The sequence below is a fragment of the Bubalus bubalis genome, chromosome 21 (assembly GCF_019923935.1).
Source record: "Bubalus bubalis isolate 160015118507 breed Murrah chromosome 21, NDDB_SH_1, whole genome shotgun sequence".
Taxonomy (NCBI): Eukaryota; Metazoa; Chordata; class Mammalia; order Artiodactyla; family Bovidae; genus Bubalus; species Bubalus bubalis.
Genome location: NC_059177.1, coordinates 43,746,443 through 43,773,389, shown reverse-complemented (window position 1 = coordinate 43,773,389; position 26,947 = coordinate 43,746,443). Strand labels below are relative to the sequence as shown.

General features: G+C 39.4%; 1 protein-coding gene across 8 annotated transcripts; it reads right to left on the bottom strand.

Annotated features, from left to right (window-relative positions):
* Positions 1–3,446: 3,446 nt before the first annotated feature.
* HESX1 (HESX homeobox 1) lies at positions 3,447–26,878 on the bottom strand. Of its 8 annotated transcripts, none has more exons than XM_044934377.2 (6): positions 26,675–26,871; positions 25,519–25,671; positions 5,144–5,218; positions 4,430–4,586; positions 4,039–4,140; positions 3,447–3,948 (listed from the first exon to the last, which is right to left on the bottom strand). In XM_044934377.2, the coding sequence occupies exons 2-6, from the start codon at positions 25,551–25,553 to the stop codon at positions 3,850–3,852; spliced, it is 468 nt and encodes a 155-aa protein (XP_044790312.2). In that variant the 5' UTR covers positions 25,554–25,671; positions 26,675–26,871; the 3' UTR covers positions 3,447–3,849. The 8 variants fall into 8 exon arrangements, with proteins under 8 accessions (XP_044790312.2, XP_044790308.1, XP_044790309.1 ...); XM_044934373.2 differs by adding an exon at positions 4,717–5,056 and having other exon boundaries at positions 4,430–4,629; positions 5,144–5,228; positions 25,519–26,869; XM_044934374.2 differs by adding an exon at positions 4,717–5,056 and having other exon boundaries at positions 4,430–4,629; positions 25,519–26,869.
* Between the last annotated feature and the right edge of the window lie 69 nt (positions 26,879–26,947).

Genomic DNA, 26,947 nt, shown 5'->3' with positions numbered 1-26,947 from the left:
AGTGAGTATGTTTTGACTGACTGACTTGATTGAAGGAAGAGAAGGGCTGGTGGCACCACAAATCCATAAATAACCATCAAAGAGGTTGGGCTTTATGAAAAACAACAAATTGTTATACAACTCCTTGACTCCAGCTGTAATAGATGGATTAGTTTTTGCAAGCTTATGATACAGTAATAGAACATAAACTATGATATCATTTATTTCATTGAAATCACTCAGTCATAAAGTGCTAACGGAGACAGCCCACTAAGCCACCCATGGAGGCCTGGAGGAAAAGAACACTAAGTTCCTAAATGTTGGTAACTCATAGAGCAATAAACATTTATTGGACTCAGTAAAGCCTGTTGACACCAACAAGCTTACCAAGGCATTAGCAGGGAGAAAGGAAAAGGGTGGGAATGAGAAAACAGGAGGGCGGAAAATGGAAAAGGTGAGTCTAATGGAATGCTGAGAGCCCCCAAGAGCTGCCTTGGCTGCTCTGCTGCTATGGGTTCTTGCCCCAAGAGAAGGCAGAACAGTCAAAATAAGGATTAAATTTAGCCAAAAACACGTGGAGGAACTTTTAGTCCTATGGGGCTCGGTGAAATGGAGTCAGCAAGTCACTATCTGTCACACTTTGATTTGGATTCCACATCGAGTAAGTGGGCTAGCATACTGCAAGTGGACTAAAAACACAAGGCCCAGGTTGATTCTGTGTGCTGTGTCCTCTTGTGTTGTGTTTGGGAGATTTATGCCACTCACATAAGTGTGTGATAAGATGCAAGGGGTGAAAGCAGCTATTAACACTGATTAACTCAAAAGTTGGCCACCAGCACACACAGCCATTGTTTCCACCAGCACTCGTTAGTGATGGGCTTTGGCTGGCTGGCTTCACAAGAGACAAATGCCATTACAGGAGACCAAATAACCTTATTTAAGCAGTCAACAGATAATAGAGACGCTCCAGGTATTAGCCTGACTGCATTAGTTTGATTTGTTACTACTGTTCACCTCGTCCTGGCATTAATGGAGACAAAGGCTTGGAATTACTAGGAGCAGAGTTAAGCTATGGATTAGAGAGAGCCTGCATGTTTTGAGGAAAAGATAATTTTATCTCGGCTTTCATTTCCATTTTCATCTTGCTTGATTATTCCTCAAAGTTAAAGCCTAGTTTTCCTCCCGAATATCATCATATTCTCTCCAATACAATGACAATTATAATTGCTAAAAAAAAATTACCAACACATTATTTCCTCTAACAAGAACAGCCTTTATCTTTTAGGTTTTTGGAAATGATTTTGGGGGAAATATACTAGTTACCGTGTATATTATCTTATCTCTTGGATATTCTCACATATTATGAACTCACTTCATAATATTTTATTATATTCTGTTATTAGATCTGAAAATATAAAAGTATGCACATATTATTTCTTCAATATGACAATTTCTGTATTTTTTTTCTGACTTCTGAATGCTACTTGTTTCAGTTAAAAGTGCATAATTTCTATTATAAATGATTTCAGTTATAAATATGTAACTTCCATTTAACATAGTTTATTTCAGTTATACACAAAATTGAATTTTAAAAGCACATAAATCTGTTATATTAAACTATCACTGAAAAATACTGTTTCTTTCCTCACCAGACTTTTTATAGGTATAAGTTCATATAAGTAAAAAATAATTTAAATACATTATTAGTTGTTTATCAAGGTTTGTGATGCTGTTTCATTTTTTTCTAAAGTCTGTAGGTTTATAAAGAATCCTCATACTTCTCAGACTTGGGGGTTAGGTTTAATCTTAGATAAATTCTATGTAAACTATGATTACTCTTTGAAAACTCTCAATGTATGAAAAGCTCTAGTTCAAAAATACTTAAAATATTAACATTGTGAAATAGTTATACATAGGACTTGCTAAGCCAAGCAAACAGTAAGAACAAAACAGAACTGTATGTCTGAAACTGCAAGATGTTGGAAAGATGCATTAACTGTGATGACATTTAAAAAATAACAGCAAAGACAACAAATACATATATGAGTATATATATATATGTATACATATACACATGCTTTTATACACAAAAAGGTGTATAAAAATGTTTAATGATGGTTATCTGTGAAGGAGGAGATTTGAGAGAGGTTTAACTCCTATACTGCTTGAATTGTTTACAATATGTAAATATGACTTTAGGGATTAAATTAAATGGCTATTTGAAAAAGCTTACCCACCACATGACCCTTTCCCCTCCAACCCATTCCTGATGACTTCTAGACTTCCACTTTCACAGGAACCTATGAAGAGCAAAGAAGTACCCGGTGGATAAACTGTGACTAACGTATTTCATAAATAGGGCTCCAAATTGTATATTACCAAATGCAGTTCTTTATGTTAAAAAAAGCGGCTCCACAGTCTGACAGCAGAGACTTCCTTGGAAAACATTTAATGCCTCTCTTCTTCCATTTACTTCTCTGTTGCCCTTCTCTTCCTCCCCGCTCTCCATCCAGCAATAGTGAAACAGGATAAGCACAGCTTACTGCTGACACAGAGTTTACTGGGACACAGAACGGTCTTTCCTCCAAACTGTTCAGTAAATGCTTTTTTAAAAGCTCTAAAATCTGAGTCATGCTACTTTTCCTCATCAGAAAATGCAAACTCCTCTTTCTCATGCAATTTAAAAATGAAAGAAAAAAAAAATATATAAAACCAGGATAGATACAGTAATTCAACAAGAACCTTCTACTCTTGTCCTTACCAGGAGAGAAAAGAAGAGCACGGGAAAGAGAAGGTAAAAGGTAGAAAAGAAAAGGGAAGCAAGGGAGAATTCAATCCAAATAGGTGAAGTTGGAATACAGCTGCCAAGAAACAACGTCAGCGTCCTCCAGCTTATACTAAACAGAACATCCACTCTGGCCTTCCATTAATTAAATGGAAAGCAAATCCCCAGATTCCCAGTAGGGAACTGACAGGAACCATGGCAAATGCAGAGAAAATACAGTTTTTGTCCCAGAAAGTGCCCTGGTTATTTCGTGACAATGTCAGAACACATACAAAAGATAAGACGGTTATCCTACCTCCTCAGTCAACACATTGTTTGTAACAAAACATACAGATGATTAACTGGAAATAGATATAAGCCAGATGATCATTCTCATTTTGATGAATCAAAGTAAAGCATGATATTGAGTGGACTAGAAAAATAACTAAAATTTGCATTTATTTGTAGCTCAATTCTTTTGCACAATCCAATACTAATGGAATGAATAAGACGATTGATGATTTTACATCTCTACTTTGGCATAATAACTTTGCTGAATAAAAAACTTGAAACTAGAGTGTTATAAGAATTTGTATTGATATATGGTAAGAAAATCTCACTGCTTTATGCCAGAAATAGAGAAACAAAAGATTCATGAATAAATCATATGCTATAATATATTAAATATAATCACATTTCAAAATGCAGTTGAAGGGAATTTATTGAAACAAATCACATCTTTGTGCCATTCTTCAGACTATTTGACTTGAATTATTTTGTAAATGGAATCCAGTTGTAGAGTCAATTAGCTATGAGTTTACTGATTTTAATAAACTAATTTATTTGATTAAATTTGCTCACCAAAAATAACTGGCTTTTTCTGCAAATGTTTATTAAAATATAGAGGAAAGGCCTTTATTGTAACTAACAGTGCCCAAGTATAGCAGGTGCCATGTTATAATAGGAATTATTTACAATATATTTTCCAATAAAAATGACAATACTCAGATTAAACACAGAAAACATAACATTTTCAATACTTGATATTTCCATTAATTCTTCATGTTCTGCAACTGGAAGATAATTCCACATGTTTAGTTTTCTATTTATTCCAGGAGGTCTGTGTTGAAATTTTTTTTTGCCATTAGAAACTGTGATTCTCTATGGGACCTTTTCAGCTTTGCACGCCGATTTTGGAACCAGATCTAAAATTAAGGGAAGATAAAAACAGACCTCAGAAATGTTATTATTAACATTTTCATTGCTACAAGTAATAACTAAGTCTGAAAATTTACCTGGATTCTGTCCTCCTCTAGGTTCAATTTTCGAGCTAAGTCTTCTCTGATATCAATGCCAGGATAACAGTTTACTCTAAAGACATTTTCTAACACTTCAATCTAAGAATAAGGAAATAGTTATTTAAAATGTTGATCTTTGGTCTCTCATCATAAAATAGACTTTAATTTGTATAGCAAAATAATTGCATTCAAATCTTGGGCAATTAATCTGTAAGCTTTTTTTTTTAATGACTATCCAGAAACTGTTAAAGGGGAGAGAGAGAGATACAGTCTATTGTTTCATTAATAAGGCTTCTAAACTGAGATCCCAAAGTGGATGGGCTTTTTGCCTAACAGGGCATCAGTTAAAGCCTTTGTATTAAGATTATTGGCTGAAAAAACTTCCCACCTGGTTTTGAGTAAAAGCAGTTCTGGGTCTTCGGCCTCTATACCAACTCAACTCTCTTTTCAAAGAAAGTCTCTCTGAGGGTGCAAAGTAATCTTCGTATTTCCAAACACTTTCTTCCAGCACTGAGTGATCCACAGTTTGAGGTAATGAGATCCCACTGGGAAGAGTTGGGACATGTAGACATAGGTTAACTTCTTTCCCTAGAAAGAGAAAAAAGAAATAACATTTTAGGTGTCCATGTCTATATTCTACAAAGTTGTATATAAGAAGTAACTTCAGAAACTTGCCTCTAACTTTCCTAGTAGAATTCTTCTGGGTTTCACAGGAGACCAAATTCCAAAAAGCAAACAAAAACGAGAGTCCTGTCTTGCTGATAGAGAACACATTCTGGCCTCTGAATGTCATTTATTCTTCAGTGAGAAGATTTAGAATATATGATATGGCAAATAAACCCAGAGCTCTTCTGAAGTAAATGAAGGCTCCTGGCATTTCTCATGGGTGCACTTCATACCTACTTGGATCTAAGGCCAATGTTCTTTTTATTTCCCATAACACTCAGATGGAGGCATTAAAAGTGCTAGATATTTCAATTATGTACTTGGATGAAAGTAAAGTTTTTCTGTAAGTCTATGTAATATGAAAAAAAGAAAAAAGGCCAAATTAAACACTGTAAACAAATTAACAAAGAAATTAAAAAATTAAGTTGTGGCGTACCTGAAGAGCCGCAGGTGTCCGCCCAGGGCCTGTGGGGTTTTGTGGATGGAACACAGTCTTTCTTCTGGTCCAGTCCTAAGATACTCTCAATTGAAAAGGGGCAGGGTGAGGGTTTGCTTTCCCCAAGCCGAGCACCTTCCTGAAGACTAGGAGACATCCTTGCGTGGGCTGCACAGAGCAACAGCTCCAAGCCTCCCTGGCTGGCTCTGCCCCACTGTCCGGGGCTGGACCTTCCTGCAGTTCACCTTATTGCTCCGCTGACAAGGGGGCTGGATTTAGAACGTCACTAATTAAAATCCCGTTTCAGAAAGTTTTAGCATGTCAATGCACACTGGCCCAGCCAGCAGCTCCAGGAGTTAATTGTTTATTTGTTTGCAAGTAATTAGCAACTAATGGCTACACCACGGGGGCCACCTACAGGGACAAAAAGTGTTATCTCTCCTAAACAGAACACAGATTTAACTTTCTCAAAAGAAATGATGCACACAGACTAGGACTCCTCTTTTATTTGAAATCATCAATGTATAAAATCATGCTTTTTATTCTGAAGTTTATACTTTCATGGACTCCAGTTACCTAAACATACAGGCAAGACAGAAGAGCAGTCAAGTAATAAATAATCTAATTTAAGTGAATTTTCTTCCAAAGAAATTGGAAAAATAATAATCTCTTAATGCTATTACAGTAATTCTGATGAAAATGCCCGTTTTTCACATGCATATGTAATAGTGACTGTTGTCAATGAAAACACAATAGTATTTGGAGTGCAGCATACTGGAAAAGGTTGGCAATGTTATTAATACTGAGTGTAATTTTCTTCCAAGTGCCTGGATTAACTAACAAGGAACAGTTGCACCAAGTATTTTAAATAATTAATGAGTTAATTCTCTTCTTTCATCTTTTCTTTTAAATGAGAGAGATACAAGTTAATATGAAGATTCATATATTACTACCTCCAAGCAACTTAAAAGTATGCCTATTCAAACTAAAGGAAGAATTTCTCTCCCATCAGTTGTTTCAAAGAAAAATACATAATTTATCTTTTAAAGAAAAATTTCTGTTGATATTTTGAGAGACTGGATGGTTCTCATGAGGACAAGAAGACTTGTGAAAAATAACCAAGAACAAAATATTTTCATTTCATCATCCTAAGAAAATGTGAAATTAAAAGAGAAATATAGCTGCTAAATGAGAAGATTCTGAAGTGACCACTTCTCACCAAAGTTGTAACACTTTTAGTTCTTGTACTCTCTTGCTCCTCTTCTTTTAATACCTTCCTGATGATAAATTTAAGTGCTCAGTTTTATACAGCATTCAGACAACTACTGGGCTTTCCTTGTGGGAAGAAGAAAAGAAGTGTGTGCTCAAGGAGGAAACAGCCTCTGCAGAATGGAAGTGAACTTTATCAGATTTTGCCTTGTCGTGATGTCACTTCCTATCACGGTGTCATAAATACTAAGCTAAATTCCTCCTTATGTGAGCTCCAATGTGAACAAAGAATTCACACAGAAAACGAAACATGCACACAAGATGGAGTTATAAATATATAAGCAAAGCCATTCTGACAATGAATAAACTAGTAAACATATATTCTCATGGAGGTTTTGCCTACAGTGTCTTGGAAGGTAAACAGTCAATGGTGGGGGCTCCCCAACTCTGGAGCGACCTGGAGAAAGAGATTGCTTCAGGACCTTCCAGATTCTTTCCTTTCCTTTGAAACATTCATTCACTGATTCATCCCACAAATGGAAGAACATCTACTGCGTACCTAAAAAACCAAATAGAATCCTTGCCTTCATGTGCCCATGAAGCTCGTGGTGGTGGCAGAGGTGGGGGGCAGTGAGACAGCCAACAAACAATGACTGTAAATATAAAGATGAGCCAGGAAAGCTGGCTCCTCAGTAAGGGAGGTAGAAGGCGGCCTGACTGAGACCTTCGACCCCACAGACCAGGGCCCTAGAGGCAGTCCCCAATTTCGCTTTATCAACATAGACACTGCAATATTTTTATTTATCCTGAGTTGATTTTATGTGGACTTAATACCATTTTACATCTGGATGAGTATGTATGAATATAAAAGATAGCAAAGAGTTTCTTTAAAAATGTGGAGGCAATGTTTTCTCATATATCGACTCAACAGACTTTTACAGAGCACCTAACATGTGTCAGACACCATTCTAGGATTAGGAATGAACAAAAGCAAGGTAATTTCAGAGAGCGATAAACTTACTGAAAGGAATAAACAAGGTGGTGGTGATGAAACATAACAGGGGTGGAGGTGGGGTGAGAAGAGGGTCTTTAAGTATTGATGGTCAGGGAGGCCTCTCTCAGGAGGTGACATTTTAGCTGAGGATAAGAGAATGCTAGCATGCTAAGATCTTGAGAAAGAGCATTCCAGTCAGAAGGAACAGCAAGTACAAAGGTCTTGCAGCTGAAAGGTATTGGAATATTTGAGGAGGCAAAGGGCAGTTAGCCAGAGAGCGGTGAGTGGTACCAGATGCTAGTGTTTGGAGAGCCAGGCCTGGCTGGATAATGGATGCCTTTATGAAGACCTATAAAGACCGTGGTAAGGAGTTCAAGTGCAAAGCGAACCCAGGGCAGGGTTTTAAGCTGGGACTACTATGACAGTCTGAGTTGTTTTTACTCACAACACTTCTGACACCCAATGTATATGGGCTTTTCCACACCAAGCGATTCTCCAGTTCTCTGTAGACATCAACAGGGTATCTAAAATTCAATTCTGACCCTAACTACCCCACAGGTTAAGGGCTCAGTCCACCAAGACTATAGTTACCACTTGCAAGTCCCAGGTTGCCACTTGTACTTCTGACTAACCGACTGTAAATTCAGAGTTCCCCTTCACAGGTTCAATTATTTGCTAGAACTCACACAATTCAAGAAGGCATGCTGTTCACGTTTACTAGAAAAGATACAATTCAGGAACAGATGGAAGAGATGTGTAGGGCAAGGTGTGGGGGAAGGGGCATAGAGGTTCCATGCCCTCTCTGGGCACCACCCTCCCAGCACTTCAATGTGTTTGCCAACCTGGAAGCTCTCAGAATCCTGATCTTTTTGTAGTGGGTTTTTTATGGAGTTTCATTACATACACAAGATTGATTAATCATCGGCTATTGGTGACCCTCCCCTGAGGCTGGCAGGTGGGGCTGAAAGTTATAAGCCTCTAATCTAGGTTTGGTCTTTTCTGTAACCAGCCCACATCTTGAAGCTATTGAGAAGCCCACCAAGAGTCATGTCATTAGAATAAAAGATGTTCCTATCACTCTTATTACTCAGGAAATTCCAAGAAATTTAGTAGCTGTGTGCCTGGAACCAGGGACAGAGACCAGATATATTTCTATTTATAGCACAGATAGGATCTACAGTTTTAAAATCCCATCCTGGCTGCTACATAGAAAGAGACTGAAGAGTGATCAGTGCAACCAGTGAAATCGAAGATCACCTGAGAGTTGTTTATTCACTACATTCTTACTGAGCATACACTAATGCAAGGCATTGTTCTAGGTATGATGAGAAGAGAGATAACTGTCCAGGGGCAAGAGATGATGGCTAACAGTGGATCTGGGAAGTGGTACAATTCTTTAGGAGGTTGTGGGAGATGAAGTAATTGGATAATTAGTTTCAATTCTTTCATCCCCACAATATATTATATAGCTATCCCCTTGCTGTGGCCTCATCGTGGATACAGTGTACTTTGCACACCTCAGCTTTGGGCTTGTCCATGTGACTTGCTTCAGTCAACGGCAACACACTAGAAGCCTGAAATATGACTGGTTTGCCCTCCTGAGCTTCTGACATCACTGTGTGGTCATCCGTGGGGCAGTTGCTGCCTCTCAGCCTAAGCCCTAGAATGAACACACGTGAAGGAGACCCCACCCCATCCTGCAGCTTGCAGTTAAGCAGGCAAAGCCCAGGCAAACTCAGCCAAACAACCAACTGACCTGCAGTTTCATGGGTGAGAAAAATAAATATTCATTGTTTATTAAGCTACTGAGATTTCTGAGGTTATTTGACATACAGCATTGTGGAGTAAACAGCTCCTTCATGTGGGAACAGAAAAACACATCTTGCTGGTGGATTAGGAGAAATGAAGGAAAGAGAGGCATTAAGGATGACTGTTTTTTTGGCTTGAGCAAATACAGTGTCATTTATTGGGGTGTGGAAGCCTGGACTAGGGGAGGAAAGGTTTGGGGAGAAATGAAGAGTTTCAGTTTGGATTGCAAGTGGGCTACTGGATTTCTGAGTTTGAGCTCAGGGTTGAATCTCTAAGTTTGTGCATCACTAGCACAAATCATATGTATTAAAACCATTAAAAGCCAGAGGTTTGTATAAGATCACCCAGTGAATGACCCTAGACACAAGAAGGATCTTAAGACCAAGTCTGAGATATTTCAATATTTAGAAATTGGAAAAGATGTGCTGGAAAAAGAACTAGAGAAGGAAACAGGTAGTAAGCCAAGGGAAAAATGTGGAGAAATGATAATCAACCCAAGAGAGGAAAAAGGATCAAGGAGAAAGATGGCTGCAGCGATATCTAAGTGGTCTCACTGCGTCCATCCTTGATCCCTTATGGTTTTCTATCAACACAGCAGCCAGCAAGAGGGATTATTTAAAAACATATCCGTAAAAAAATAAAAAAAATAAAAACATATCTGTTCATGTCACAACTCTGCTCAAAAAATGGCTTCCCATCTCAGTAAAAGTCAGTCTTTATAGTGTTATATACAGTGTCACATGATCTGCCAGCTCCCCTTCCCGATCTGATCTTATCTTTCATCACATCTCCCATGCTGACTTTGTTCTGGCTACATGAGACCTCTCCTCTTCCTGAAAACACAGGTACAGTTCTGCCTCAGGCCTGTACACTGGCTGTTTTCACTCCCTAGAATGTTCTTCCCTCACATATTCTCACAGTTTACTTACTCTGTTACCTCCTTCAAGTATTTCCTTAAATACAATTTTTTCCAATGAGGCTTACTCTTTCAGTCCCTTAAAAAATTTCAGGAGTCTTGAAGCCCTCTCTCCTCCCTTTTGTCTTATTGTATGTTCATCTTGTTTCCTGTTTATTGCCTGTTTCTTATCTTTAGAATTTTTGTTTGTTCTAGTATCCACAACAGTGCTCAGCTAAAACTAGATGAAATAATAAATCAATGATCAGCTGTGTCAATGCTGCTAAGAGGCTGGGTAAAAAGAAGACAGAAATGTATCCACAGATTTGTTAACAAGGGAGTTACTGTCAACTTTGGCAAGCTGGAAGGGTAGAGAAAAAAAGCCAAATTTGAAGTAAACTGGAGAATGAATGAGATATTTCTGTTATAGCAATACGCTGGGCCATATTCCTTGAAAGACTCTTCCACTACAAAACAATTAGATCTTGTATAAAATATATCTTCAAGTGCAATACTGAGATCTGAACAAGTAAGGGAAATTTTGTTTCCTCACCACACGAAACAGTAAAAACACAACAACCAAGAACTGAACTCAGAACTGGGAGCAGTGATCAGTAGACAAATGATAAATAAGAGGTCACCCACAAGAGCAAAAATCCTTAGCATCACTGAAACCAGGATTCTAACCCTCAGGCTAGTAGTAGGTAGGGGAGTTGAACAGAAGATTCTCACTTGAGGTCACTTTAATATTCAGTTCAGTTCAGTTCAGTCGCTCAGTCGTGTCCGACTCTTTGCAACCCCATGAATCGCAGCACGCCAGGCCTCCCTGTCCATCACCAACTCCTGGAGTTCACCCAGACTCACATCCATCGAGTCAGTGATGCCATCCAGCCATCTCATCCTCTGTCGTCCCCTTCTCCTCCTGCCCCCAATCCCTCCCAGCATCAGAGTCTTTTCCAATGAGTCAACTCTTCACATGAGGTGGCCAAAGTACTGGAGTTTCAGCTTTAGCATCATTCCTTCCAAAGAAATCCCAGGGCTGATCTCCTTCAGAATGGACTGGTTGGATCTCCTTGCAGTCCAAGGGACTCTCAAGAGTCTTCTCCAATACCACAGTTCAAAAGCATCAATTCTTCGGCGCTCAGCCTTCTTCACAGTCCAACTCTCACATCCATACATGACCACAGGAAAAACCATAGCCTTGACTAGACGAACCTTTGTTGGCAAAGTAATATCTCTGCATTTCAATATGCTATCTAGGTTGGACATAACTTTCCTTCCAAGGAGTAAGCGTCTTTTAATTTCATGGCTGCCATTTCAGTCACCATCTGCAGTGATTTTGGAGCCCCCCAAAATAAAGTCTGACACTGTTTCCACTGTTTCCCCATGTATTTCCCATGAAGTGATGGGACCAGATGCCATGATCTTCATTTTCTGAATGTTGAGCTTTAAGCCAACTTTTTCACTCCCCATTTTCACTTTAATATTGGTTCCCGGCAAAAGCAGACCAAACGCTCTCTGGGAGAAAACCTCCCTAATTTAGGTCACAAAATTCCCACAGATTAAAACTAAGCAAATATAATCTCACAATCAAAGAGAAGCAAGCACATGTGAGCAGCCACCATGATAGGTACAGAGGCCAACATGGAGAGGAATTGAAGTTTCCTGTCAACAGTCAACATCAACTTGCCAGCTATGTGAATATGCCACTTGGCAAGTGAATCTTCCAGCTCCATTCAAGCCTTCAGATGACTAAAGCCCCAAATGACATCTGACCACAATCTTAATGGAAATACAAGACAGGTCTGGGTATCCAAGTCACTCCTGAATTCCTGACATAGAGAAACAGTGAGAGGTATTAAATGAACACTACTGTTTTAAACCACCAAGTTTTGGGTGATTTACGCAGCACTAGATAATTTATCTAAAAAGCTCCATCATAAAAAACTGAGAAAGCGGAACCTGTAGGGAGACAAGAACAAAAGATAGAACACAAATTACCAATATTAGGAATAAAGAGGTAATACCACTACAGAGAATACAGACATTAAAAAAAAAAAGAATATAATGAACAACTTCATACCAGTAAATTCAGTAGCTTACATGAAATAGGCAAGAATCTTATTTTGTAAAGTTTAAAAATAAAATAAAATTTAAAAAATAATAATAAAAAATAAAAACTATATGATTACAAAAACTGAAACAACATGAAATGGAAAATATGACTAGCTACATATCTATTAAAGAAACAGAACTGGTATCAAATTCTTTCCCACAGAGAAAACTTCAGGCCAAGATAACTTCACTGGTGAAGTTTATCAAACATTTAAAGAAAATCTTACACAAATACCAATCTTAAACAAACTCTTTCAGAAAATGGAAGAGGAAGGACCCTTCTAAATCTGTTTTATGAGGTCTGAATAACCCTGATAACAAAAAAATTTGTTTTTAATTACAGACAAATCTCTCTCATGAACACTGACACAAAAACTTTAAAATATTAGCAAACTGAAGGTTGACACATATAAAAAGGATAATACACGATGGCTAATTAATGGCCACTATAACATCTTTCCCAATGATTTCAAAATATAAACATCAAAATATACCAATCAATCAAGAAAAGGGTTGTGAAACCTTCCATATAATCAATCCTCAATATCTTTCAACATTTATTTTGAAATAAGAAATAAAAGCCTGACACACTGACACTGAAGAGAAGAGATTATAGGAATTGTAAAATTGGAAGTCTGTATTTTAGACATCTGTATGTACAAGATGAAGTAAAAATGAGATGTTTATGTTTTATTTTGCTCTAGTAACTTGTGAATCAACTCAGGCTGTGCTAACATTTTCTAATTATGTATTTCAACTAAATCTCAAATCATTAACCATCAGGAAAAATGCCCAATGTCTTAGATGTTTTGGCAGAGTTTTCAAAAAACCAGTCATAGCACAATAAGAAAGAAAATCAGCCTGTGAGTATAATAAGAAAGAAAACCAGGCTGTGAGGATAACAAAGAAATGCAATAAGCAAAGCTTCATGACGTTAGCCTCTTACTTATGCGTAAGAATAACACTGTTCTATTTGAGACCCTCAGAATTTTTAAATATGTTTTCTAAAATATATAGAAGACTTTAGATTTTACTGTTAACACCTTCAGTATCTCCTATAAAAATGCCAAAGTAGACATTCAATTAATATTTCTTAAATGAATAAATAAATGGACGGATGGATAGGTGAGACTAGGAGGAGGAGACATTTGTAAATACATGTAAATGTTGTGTGTTTGCTATTGTTGCCATTGCTTCTTAATGTGTAAAAGTATTCCCAGTTTTCTATGAACTACTTATATATCACTCCAGGGTAATCCACAGATTAGACATTATGACATTCTGTAACTATAATTCAATAAAAGTGAGATGGGGGATTCCTTATTTTAAATTGGGGTATAAGAGTTGCACTATAAAGAAAGCTGAGCGCCAAAGAATTGATGCTTTTGAACTGTGGTGTTGGAGAAGACTCTTGAGAGTCCCTTGAACTGCAAGGAGATCCAACCAGTCCATCCTAAAGGAGATCAGTCCTGGGTGTTCATCGGAAGGACTGATGTTGAAGCTGAAACTCTAATACTTTGGCCACCTGATGTGAAGAGCTGACTCATTTGAAAAGACCTGATGCTGGGAAAGATTGAGGGCAGGAGGAGAAGGGGATGACAGAGGATGAAATGCTTCGATGGCATCACCATCTCAATGGAGATGAGTTTGAGTAGACTCCAGGAGTTAGTGATGGACAGGGAGGCCTGGTGTGCTGCAGTTCATGGGGTCACAAAGAGTCGGACACGACTGAGCAACTGAACTGAACTAATAGAGGTGTTTTACAATGTTCTGTTAGTTTTTGTAGTACAGAGAAGTGAGTCAGCTGTATGTATGCATATATCCCCTCCCTCCTGAACCTCCTTCCCATCCCTCCCATCACAGAACACCAAGATGAGCTCCCTGTGCTATACAGTAGGCTCCCACTAGCTACCTGTGGGGGATTCATTTAAAATCTGAGCTTACAATTTTAAAATCCTGAGGCACAATTCATGTCTGTGATACTCTGTCATTCCTAAGGCCATTAGCCTTTGCTATTACTTGAAACATATGGTATAATCCTCAGTGGTTACAAGGTTGAAGAATAAGCTTTAGTCGCTTAATCGTGTCCTACTCTTTGCGACGCCATGGACTGTAGCCTGCCAGGCTCCTCTGTCCATGGGATCCTCCAGGCAAGAATACTTGAGTGTGTTGCCCTTCCCTTCTCCAGGGGATCTTCCTGACTCAGGGATCGAACTCAGGTCTCCTGCATTGCAGATGGACTCTTTACCATCTGAGCCACCAGGGAGTTGGGATTATTTCACACATACTTTTGTCTCTCCTGGCAACCATCTCAGTACTCATCAAACATAAGATATTAAATAAAGATTTGTAGAAAAGTTCACTCTATTTATATTTAGAAAACATTTTAGGCTTTTCTCAATCTCAAAAGATTATAGTTCCATATTTGTACATTTTCAAACCAGTCAAAATTGTTTTCTGTACAGTGCCTCTTGTATATATCAAGTTCTTGGTTTTAAAAATTTGATATAAAATTATCTAAAACACTGATGCCTTTTGATTTTAAAAAATTCATTTAATATTTACTATGGTACATGAGTAAAATGATAGTTTCCTTCAATTCTACCCCATTTTTACTGCCCAACCCACTGGCATCCACTATTAACAGTTTAGTGCTCCTTCCTATCTTTTTAGAATGCCTTGACATAAATAGGTAGCTGCACACACATGCTTTTATCCACAGGGAGCCAGACACACATACTGTTCTGCGATGTGGTTCCCCCACACTGACATGACATAAGCACATGCAGCTCCATCCCATGCTTCAACAGCTGCCTGATGCTACAGTAAGTGGAGTAATCACAATTTATTGAACTACTCCCTTGATAACGGCACTTGGGTGTCTCCAATTTTTTAAACTCTAACAATGAATACCTTCTTAGCACATATGCAGGAATATTTCCATGAAAAAGTTTCTTTGAAGAATATATTATTTTTTTGTCACCCAAAAATAAACCAGAATTTATTATGAAGAAAAAAATAATATGCTTTTTGTGAATTCTGCCTTATTTCATTCCAAGAAATCTTTACCAATGAACACTCCCACCCAGTATAGCCCCTGTCTTTATGTCCTCCCTAGACTGACATTGAGGACAAGAAAATTCAGGGCTAGGTTAAATTAGACTCAGGATTTCCCTAGACTCAGTAATCAAAAATAAAATAGTTCAGGATTTAAGGCTTCCAGGGGCTCAGGCCTACATGTTAGTGTTACTTAATCTAATCATTGTAGATTAAATTAGAGTTGTCAGTTAACTTGAGAACCTGATTGTCAGTTATAACATTGTTTCTGGAGGATAAATGCCATGGTTTTCTTATCAACTTAAAAACAAACTTTTAAGTCAGAACAAACATTTATTAAACTTCAGCATGTACAGGGATGTACTAGGTAACCAGGAGATGAAATGATTTCTGCCCTCAAGAAACTCATGATTAAGAAGGTAGTAGTTAACATTAATTTTGTTAGGTGTCATGATGTGATTATGGTTACATTTACTAAAAGTCCCTCTAAAAGATTCTACTTAAATATTTATAGGTGAAATTTCAGAATGTCTGGGTTTTAGTTTAAAATACTTCAGAAGGGCTTTGCTGGTGGTCCAGGGCTTAAGAGTTTACCTTGCAATGCAGGGGACACTGGTTCGATCCTTGGTCTGGGACAATCGCACATGCTAGAGCAACTAAGCCCATGTGCCATAACTGCTGAAGCCTGCACACCTAGAGCCTGTGCTCTGTCTGCAACCAGAGAAGTGACCGCAATGAGAAACCTGACCACCACAAGGAAGAAAAGCCCCCACTCACCCCAACTGGAGAATGCCCACGCATAGCAATGAAGACCCAGCACAGCCAAAAATAACTAAATAAAATTATTAAATAAATAAAATACTTCAGGAAAACAAGAAAGAAAAGAAAGATAACTGAAGCAACTATTGTAAAATGTTGGTAAGTGCTGAATTGGAGTGATGGGTATATGTAGATTCATTGTCTCTAATGAATAAAAATATAATATCGTGGGTTCATTATTCTCTCTACTTTTGTAAATATAAGTAGCACAATTATCTTATTCTTCTAGGAACACCAATAAATAAATACAAAATTTTAAAGATGTGTGCACAAGAAGTCGTGCATGGGAGCAAAAAGGGGCCCAAATCAGCTTGAGTGAAACTGAACAGGACTGATGAGTTGTAAGAGCCCAACCCTGGTGTCACACTGCTGCTGCTGCTGCTGCTGTGCCGCTTCAGTCGTGTCCGACTCTGTGCAACCCCATAGACGGCAGCCCACCAGGCCTCCCATCCCTGGGATTCTCCAGGCAAGAACACTGGAGTGGGTCGCCATTTCCTTCTCCAATGCATGAAAGTGAAAAGTGAAAGTGAAGTCGCTCAGTCATGTTCGACTCTAGCAACCCCATGGACTGCAGCCTACCAGGCTCCTCTGTCCATGGAATTTTCTAGGCAAAAGTCCTGGAGTGGGGTGCCATTGCCTTCTCCGGTGTCACACTACCCGGGTCCAAATTCCAGCACTGACTCTTTTCAACTCTGTGACCTTGGCTATGTAACTTAGCCTCTCTGTGCCTCAGTTTCCTCTATAATTAAATGGGGATAATTGAGGATCAAATGAGATTAATACTTGCAAAGTCCTTGAAATAATCCCTGACACATAGTAAATGTTATGTAAATTATTTGCTATCATTTATTACCATTATCAATGTTACTAGAAGGCTTTTCAGATATGTCTTCAGGTAGACATGTTTCAAGAAAACGTCAGAGAAAAGCAACATAATGAAGGCCAATTAGGTGTAGTTATAGGGGTATGTGTGTGTGTCTGTGTGTGTGTCTGTTTGTTGAGGGGAGTAAGAGGGAGAAAGTGACTGTGATTGCCACATTTCTAGTTTCTGTGACCAAATAGATGATATCAGCTGCCTGCCAATGTAGGAGACCCAAGAAATGGGGGTTTAATCTCTAGGTCAGGAAGATCCCCTGGAGAAGGGAATGGCAACTCCAGGATTCTTGCCTAGAGAATCCCATGGATAGAGGAGCCTGGTGGGCCAGAGTCCATAGGATCGCAAAAAGTTGGACACAACTGAAGTGACTTAGCATGCACTCACACATCATTAACAAAAAGAGTAGAGGTGAAAGAGAGTTTACCACTTGAAAATTGTGTTTCTAATCATATAAACAAATGACAAAGTATTTAGCAAACTGAATTACCTCAGAATGAAAATATAGTTCCCCAGACTGAGAAGGCAAAAAACTAATGAAAATTGGCAGCATGCAATTTAAATAATAAAGGTTCTAAAAATACTGTAAGAGAATTTATCTGGATTTGTAAACATTATTGTTATACAGTTCACACATATAACCTAAACAAATGAGCTCATTTTAGTACTAGAAGATAACTGGAAATAACATTTCCATCATCTAGCAACTCAGATATTAGTGGAATTGACTTAAAATAAATATATATTTCTAAATGGTTATAATTTAAAAAGGCAGCTGTCATTTCAGCAGTGTTTTCAGTAGTTCTTCAGTTAGGATTTGTTTCATGTTTCCTTGTGATCTCTGAGGGGATGACACAGAACTGATGCTGTATTCTCATTATTTCCTATCAGGTAGCATATAATTTTGATTAGTCTCATTATTGGTGATTTTAACTTTCAGCATTTGATTAAGATGGTGTCTGCCAGGTTTTCCCACCAGAAAGTTACTCTTTCCCCCTTTATAATGTAGTGGGGTTTTTTTGGTGAGGTTATTTTTAAGCCTATGCAAATACTTTGCAACAAATGTTTTTATTCATTTATTTATATCAATATGAACTCATGGTTTTCTATTTTATTTAAGGAGTTATAATCTCATTACTTACTGTGATGCTGAAATTTCCCCTGATTTGGCTAATGGAAGCCCCCTTCAAGCTGACTTGTGTTCTTTCCATACATGGTTTTTTGATGTGGACCATTTCTAAAGTCTTTGTTGAATCTGCTACAACGTTACTTCCGCTTTATGTTTTGGTTTTTTGACTGTGAGGCATGTGGGATCTCCCTGACCAGGGATTGAATCCACATCCCCTGCATTGGAAGGGGAAGTCTTAACCACTGGACTGTCAGCGAAGTCCCTCAACACATCATTTTTGAGCACTTTCTACCTCCTAGCACAAGGTGTCTCAAGTATATCTTATTCTTTTCTTGCTCCAGACCTAGAGTCAGCCATTTCTCTGACCAGTCCTATTTCTTTTTAATGAACAATGGTGTTTGGAAGCCAAGATATAGACTCAGATGTGCATCCACTGTTATTGGGGCATCTCTCTCAAAGGCTTTCTCAATGAAAAAGGTAGGAAATAAATGCAAGTATGTGACATATACACACTTTATATCCAGTTTACCCCATACATGTATTGAAACCTGTGAGTTCACATGTGCTGTGCTTAAGTCACTCAGCTGTGTCCGACTCTTTACGACCCCATGGACTATAGCCTGCCAGGCTCCTCTGTCCATGGGGATTCTCCAGACAAGAATGCTGGAGTGGGTTGCCATGCCCTCCTCCAGGGAATCTTCCAACCCAGGATTCAAATCCAGATCTCTCTTACTGCAGGCATATTCTTTACCATCTGAGCCACCAGGGAAGCCATGCTGCTGCTGCTGCTAAATTGCTTCAGTCATGTCCGACCCTGTGCGACCCCATAGATGGCAGCCCACCAGGCTCCCCTATCCCTGGGATTCTCTAGGCAAGAATATTGGAGTGGGTTATCATTTCCTTCTCCAATGCATGAAAGTGAAAAGTCAAAGTCCCTCAGTCGTGTCCGACTCTTAGCGACCATGGATACCTCTAATTCCAATCTAGCACTGCTGCTGCTGCTGCTAAGTTGCTTCAGTCGTGTCCAACTCTGTGTGACCCCATAGACGGCAGCCCACCAGACTCCTCTGTCCATGGGATTCTCCAGGCAAGAACACTGGGGTGGGTTGCCATTTCCTCCTCCAATGCATGAAAGTGAAAAGTCAAAGTGAAGTCACTCAGTCGTGTCCGACTCCTAGCGACCCTGTGGACTGCAGCCTACCAGGCTCCTCTGTCCATGGGATTTTCCAGGCAAGAGTGCTGGAGTGGGGTGCCATTGCTAGCACTAGAGGGCGCATTCTAACTTTCCCCCTTTCCATACAGTATTTGTAATTCCCTTCTCTGACAATGAGAATCCTGGCTTTTTTCTTTTATCCTTGATATATTTACCTATTGCATGTATCCCCCTATGTAACCCAACTGCCACTGCTACCATCCCTTCCCCACAGAGATGCAGCCAGCTCTCAACCTGCACAAAAGCCCTCACCATGCTTGAACACCAAAACAGCCCTCCCAGCTATCCTCACCCCATGTTTGCTCCAACATCCTATTGCCTGGGGGTTGTCTCTCCACCAAAATGCCATTTTTGCCCATCTTTTGCCCTGACGCACTAAACAGGCTCTGGCACTGCACACCAGGGCGCTCCTTTGTGGGGATGCCCTACCCCGCTTGCCGGACTCCAACACCTCATTCTGGGCCCCTGTGTCTCACCACCCTGCATAGACTCCTACTTTATTTGGTTCCACCTAACGGCTTTAAGGGCTTTCCTAAAGCCCCTAAAGTGGTAAAGAATCTGCCTGCCAATGCAGGACACATAGGAGACACAGGATCGATCCCCGGGTTGGGAAGATCCCCTGGAGGAGGAAATGGCAACCCCCTCCAGTATTCTTGCCTGGACAATCCCATGGACAGAGGAGCCTGGTGGGCTACAGACCATGGGGTCACAAAGAGCTGGATGTGACTGGGCAACTGGGCATGCACACAATGGCTTTAGGGCTGAATTATTTAGAAAGGGAAGAGGAAAAACCATACACTTGTTTTACATGAACTCACTCTCCTCTGTTATTAAGACATTATTTTTGCCCCCATATTATTTTGATCATGACTTAGCTAAATCACTCATATAATTTTTCCTTTAAATCAGTATATTTCATAAAGTACTGAGTTTACTTAAGACAATGTTAATTTGTGCATAATTTATGATATCTCACATCAGTAGTTTAGCTTCTCTAACATTTGTTTCAAATCATAACCTCAATTAAAAGTGTTTTTATCCAAAATCAGGGTAGAAGTCAAAATCCTCACTTAGGCCATTAGGCTTTACAGGATGTTATCTTCTCTTCCTCCTCCCCAACAGATTCCTCCACCCTGGCTCTCCCCTTTCCTGCCACTCTGATCTCTATGCAATCCTTCAAATAGAAAGGCCACTCCTGCCTTAGGGCATAGGGCCTCTACCCTGGTTGTTTCTCTTCCTGAAACACTTTTTCCTCAGATGTACTCATTGCTCACTCCAGTGACTCCTTCACATTTTTGTTCAGATGTCACCTTTTCAATGAAGTCCACTCTGACAAGCTTATTTAAAATTGCAACTGCTCTTCACCTCATTTTCCCTGTTTTCCATAGCACTCCCCACTTTCTAATATACTTTATTTCTTATACTGCATATTATGTTTATATTTCACTGTCTTTCTTCCTACCATTGCCACTAAACTGTAGCTCCACAAGGGCAGAGATTTTTAACATTTTGTTCATTACCTAATATTTATTGAGTGAAGACATCCATTTCCTGAGGCAGTTTAAAATCCCAAAACTAAATTTAGGGCACCATCTAGTGTTTTTGGAAGGACGTGCTGATTTACTGTGAGACTTAACTACATTGCTGGTGGTTTAGTCACTAAGTCGCGTCTGACTCTTGTGACCCCACGGACAGTAGCCCGCCAGGCTCCTCTGTCCATGGGATTCTCCAGGCAAGAGTACTGGAGTGGGTTGCCATTTCCTTCTCCAGGGGATCTTCCCAACTCAGCAATCAAACCCAGGTCTCCTGCATTGCAGACAGATTCTTTACCAACTGATCTATGAACAGTACTGGTATACTCAATTCTCAGTAACTCTTTTTACTGCCCTCTGTAGTACTATAAAAAGTTAAAAAACAAAAAGTAAAATGATTTCAATACTTTACCAGTCATGGGACTTACTGGCTTCTCTAACAGCAATCTCTTTTCCAATGACTTGCCTATTGCTCCCGAGAACTTCTGGGGAGTAGTAATGTCATGTAAGTCTATGTCTTTTAAGCTTTGGGAATCTCCCCTCTCCCCACTGCCAAAATACAAAGACCAAAAAACAGAGTAACAGCCTTTGCTGGCTTTGTACCTACACCGTTTCTCCAGAATAACACAATATATATTATTATTTTTTTTTTTTTGGCTGCAAAAGTCTCTAAATCAAAATGATAAAACACTAGCAAGGATAATGGTAATATTTTTTAAAATACTATCCAGATTATCTACAACAATGAGGAGAGTCTTCTGATTTAGAAAATAATGGTTTCTTTAGTTACAATAAAGAAGGGAAAATGAAGAAAATGAAAGCTGCTTTAAAAGCATTAAAACATTTAAAATGAAAAAAATACTTAGCTTATTTTTACTGAAAACTTATTGTGCCCAGCACTATTCTGAAAGCTCATTAAACATCTTCCCGACTCTACCATGTAGGTTCTCTACATTCAGTTCAGTTCAGTTCAGTTCAGTTCAGTCGCTCAGTCGTGTCCGACTCTTTGAGACCCCATGAACTGCGCACTCCAGGCCTCCCTGTCCATCACCAACTCCCGGAGTTCACTCAAACTCACGTCCATCAAGTCGGTGATGCCATCCAGCCATCTCATCCTCTCTCGTTCCCTTCTCCTCCTGCCCCCAATCCCTGCCAGCATCAGAGTCTTTTCCAATGAGTCAACTCTTCGCATGAGGTGGCCAAAGTACTGGAGTTTCAGCTTTAGCATCATTCCTTCCAAAGAAATCCCAGGGCTGATCTCCTTCAGAATGGACTGATTGGATCTCCTTGCAGCCCAAGGGATTCTCAAGAGTCTTCTCCAACACCACAGTTCAAAAGCATCAATTCTTCGGCGCTCAGCCTTCTTCACAGTCCAACTCTCACATCCATACACGACCACAGGAAAAACCATAGCCTTGACTAGACAGACTTTTGTTGGCAAAGTAATGTCTCTGCTTTTGAATATGCTATCTAGGTTGGTCATAACTCTCCTTCCAAGGAGTAAGCATCTTTTAATTTCATGGCTGCAGTCACCATCTGCAGTGATTTTGGAGCCCCCCAAAATAAAGTCTGACACTGTTTCCACTGTTTCCCCATCTATTTCCAATGAAGTGATGGGACCGGATGCCATGATCTTCATTTTCTGAATGTTGAGCTTTAAGCCAACTTTTTCACTCTCCTCTTTCACTTTCATCAAGAGGCTCTTTAGTTCCTCTTCACTTTCTGCCATAAGGGTGGTGTCATCTGCATATCTGAGGTTATTGATATTTCTCCCGGCAATCTTGATTCCAGCTTGTGCTTCTTCCAATCCAACATTTCTCATGATGTACTCTGCATAGAAGTTAAATAAGCAGGGTGACGATATACAGCCTTGACGTACTCCTTTCCTATTTGGAACCAGTCTGTTGTTCTATGTCCAGTTCTAACTGTTGCTTCCTGACCTGCATATAGGTTTCTCAAGAAACAGGTCAGGTGGTCTGGTATTCCCATCTCTTTCAGAATTTTCCAGTTTATTGTGATCCACACAGTCAAAGGCTCTGGCATAGTCAATAAAGCAGAAATAGATGTTTCTCTGGAACTCTCTTGCTTTTTCCATGATCCAGCAGATGTTGGAAATTTGATCTCTGGTTCCTCTGCCTTTTCAAAAACCAGCTTGAACATCTGGAAGTTCACGGTTCACGTATTGCTGAAGCCTGGCTTGGAGAATTTTGAGCATGACTTTACTAGCGTGTGAGATGAGTGCAATTGTGCGGTAGTTTGAGCATTCTCTGGCATTGCCTTTCTTTGGGATTGGAATGAAAACTGACTTTTTCCAGTCCTGTGGCCACTGCTGAATTTTCCAAATTTGCTGGCATATTGAGTGCAGTACTTTCACAGCATCATCTTTCAGAATTTGAAATAGCTCAACTGGAATTCCATCACCTCCACTAGCTTTGTTCGTAGTGATACTTTCTAAGGCCCACTTGACTTCACATTCCAGGATGTCTGGCTCTAGGTCAGTGATCACACCATCGTGATTATCTGAGTCGTGAAGATCTTTTTTGTACAGTTCTTCTGTGTATTCTTGCCACCTCTTCTTAATACCTTCTGCTCAATAAAGGACATTTCGCTACATTAAGCCCCACTCTTTAGATGACAAAATGGAGACACAGAGAAATTAAGAAACTTTCCTAAAGTCACAAAACTAGTAAAGACTGAAGCCAAGATTCCAAGTCAGCTAGGTTGGCTCCACAGTCCATGTCCACGAGCTCATGCTCATGTTTTTATTCACCTCCCCAAAGAAACAGGAATAATGCTGCTTGGATTCAAGGTTCTCAGATTGGTCAAAAAAATTAGTTTACAATGTCCTCATCTTCCAAAAATGAATCAAGGCGACCATAAAAGAAACAGCCATATACAATTATCCTAGAAATAAAGTTTCATTCTTTTCAGAGTCAAGAAGCAGAAGCTATAGAATTTGCCTTTTTAAGGATTTATGCTTTAGCCATATATATACAATCTAAGCATGCTGTGGCAAACAGCAAAAACAACAATAGTATTAATATTAAGATAGGCCAGAGGGTAGCTTGCATTGGCACAATGAAGAATCTGATAGTCCTGGTTGCCCACCTACCTCTTTTTGCAACACATCCTCAGAACATTTTATTCTACTCCCAACTGCCCAAAGCTTTTCCCACCTCTACCACTGGTTCAAATGTTTTAGAGTAGATGGAAGTGACTCAGGATCCCCAATTACCAATTAATATACTCTTGAATTTTGTTCAACTTAGTTGGACGTAAGAAAAAAACCTGCATTATCTGTTAAAGTGAGTCTCATTAAGGAGTGATTTATTAGGTAACATCTAGAATTATTTGAAGTATACATTATGCTCTTGAAAGGAGTATGAATTACGCCAGAATTTGAGATTGATGGAGTCTTTCAGAGGATATTTTTAAGAAGTAGGATTCCCAAGCTCTCTAGATGATTCTGGAAATGGTGCCCCTCTCACCACCCTCAGCTGGAACTAAAGACTCTTTCCTAAATGTTTACTTGACTCTTTAATAGTCTAAAATACACGGTTATTTGGGTAAGGGAAATGGTTATCTTCCATTCTGGAGAGAGATTTTCAACATGTGGTTTGAGGATGAGCCGCTTTGGACTCACCTGCAAGATTCCCAGCTCTACCTCTGACCAATGGCATCAGACTCTTCCGCTGGGCTGAAGATAGTATAGTCTGTATTCTAACAACCTCCCCCAGATGACTTTTATGTGTGCATAAGTTTGGTCACCACTAACCTAGGGGGATCATTTAAAAAAATGAAACACCAGTGTCATTTTGGTTATTGGATCCTTTCCTATAATACCACAGACCAGAACTTCAAGAAGTATCATGTAAAAACCTAATTATAATAATTTTCAGAGACTAATAATTAACAAATCTACTTACCAAACTGTACACCTTTTTGTTGTAAATTATATGTGTGAAACTTCTCAGTGAATTCTTTGGTGGATGTCATTTAATCCTGCCTCACCTTCTATAAAATTAACTAGCTGGCCAAAGTTTTTTTTTACTGTGCTACCCACACGTGAGTCTCTAGGAACCCCTGAGGCATACTCTGAACAAGCCTCATTTCCTCTATAAAAGAAATCGAGTTTGATCAACTGTACAGAACTTAGGCTGATTAAACTTATACTAGCTATCAAAGGAAACTGCAATCTTGCAACTTTAGGCGTGTTTTAAAATAGGAAATACAATTATTTTTCTGGATGAGCAGACTGAACAGTAGCTTAAAGCTACAGAATCCAAGTAGAAAGCCTTTTAAGAATCTTTCTAGTTTTATAATTTGACTGAACTGCCTCTCCACACAACTGAATAGTCAACTTGTTTTTGTTTGTTTTTTAATCAGTTGAACCCAGGAAGAATTCCTTGCCCCTCTCTGATAATATAATAGCCTCTTGAGAACCCTTTACAAAAATACAGTTTAGAAGCATGGAACATACAAAAAAGGAAACCATTTAACTTGATGATAATACCCCACCCAGGTAATTCAGATACCTAAGATAATTTTTCATTGGAATTATTTAGTTTGGCCAAGTTAACAGGCCAAACTTCAGTTACACCGTATAATTACTATTCTTTCTTACACTTTGTTTTCATTTGTCACTTACTCCTGATTCTTATCAATTGTCACTAACTTTCTTTTCCTTCACTTACAATCTAATCACAGTTCAACCAAGAATGTCACTTACTGTGAAAGTCTTCTTAATTCAAAGTCAGGTTGCATGCCACTGTGCTGACAGAGTAGACAAGAAATGTCCAAGGCCAGATTTGTGTTGCTGAGATCTGTACCATGCCGATGCCGGGTACATTCAAGCAGCTGGCAACCAGTAACACTGTAGGAACTGATTCCAAACTACCTTTCAGAAACGAAAGATCTCATATACAGGGTGACTCGCTGATAAACAATTTAAGGGGAGAGCTCTTACTGAAAGTTATTGAAAGCTATGAATAATCCCGTGAAACTACATTGCAAGTCTACTTGGGAAAACTTTTAAAATTTGATTTTTCCTTTAAGAGATCTTGGGAAAACCTAGTATTTTAGTTTAAAGTAAGTAACTTCCATTCCAGTTATTGTATTTGGATTTGTTCCACCGTACCTGGATTCATTCCAATTTATCCGTGGAACTGGGCAACTAATAGTCTTTATTCGGCATTTCTTATATTTCTTGAATGAAAATGGGATGGACTAGTGGGATTAATGGCTAGGTATTTAGAAGACACTAGTAATTCTGCCATTTTCTCTGTATATTCGTCCATGAAGAATCTGGACACAAAGATGGACAAAAGAGACAGGAGTTCTAATCCAGATCAAATTCTAGAAATAGAGCTCACTTTATCTCTCTTATTAAAAAAAAGTTAGATGCTGAAGAAGCTATTTAAATATTCTTCCAAAACTTTAACAGAAATGCTAATCAGTTGCTAACATAATAAATCAGTGTACCCTGACTTTAAAAAGATATTTTCACTTATGATTAATAAGAAATATGGAAGTGTGAATTGTGGCATGTCAGTCTCTCAAGGACAGCTAAGAACTGATGAATTGGCAGCAAAGTCGGGTTTTTTAAATGAATATATTGATACCTAAATGCTTAGAAAAAAATCTTTTCGAGTCTACTATCCACGAATTTACCAGAAAGCCAAGTTAACAACACAACTAATCTCGCAGACATCTGAGTTAGCCAGCACCATTTTGCTGGAGAGGGGAGACTGGACGCTGCGGGCAGTTGGGAAGGTTATGATCTGAGGAAACTAAAGGCGCCTGCAGAGAGGCCTCTTTCGTGGTCTCTGACGAAAAATGTTGAGGGAGAAGTAAAACCGCCCCTATTTCCCCAGAACGGTCCTCACTCGAAGCTCTGGTTCCAGGAGACGCACGCTTTGCCGAGGTAAGACGGTCCCCTACGATTTATAGCCAACCGCTTGCGAAGGGTAGGTGTCGAGGTGCGCAAAGAAGGCCGCCTCAGACGCCTTCGCCTCCTCCAGGTCCCTACCTCTCAGCGGAGCGAGGAGCACCGAAGGAACCTCCGGGGCAGCCCCGCCGCGCTGACGGGCGTCGTCGTGAGCCAATGAGCGCGCAGAGAGGCGGAGCAGGCAGGCCGGCGGGGCGGGATTTCCCGCGCC

Coding starts and splice junctions, on each gene's coding strand:
- HESX1 (XM_044934372.2), bottom strand. CDS start 5,300: ATGTCTCCTAGTCTTCAGGAAGGTGCTCGGCTTGGGGAAAGCAAACCC. Junction 4,630..5,143: donor GGACACCTGCGGCTCTTCAG/GTACGCCACAAC, acceptor TTCTCTTTCTAG/GGAAAGAAGTTAACCTATGT. Junction 3,949..4,038: donor TAGAGGAGGACAGAATCCAG/GTAAATTTTCAG, acceptor CCTTAATTTTAG/ATCTGGTTCCAAAATCGGCG.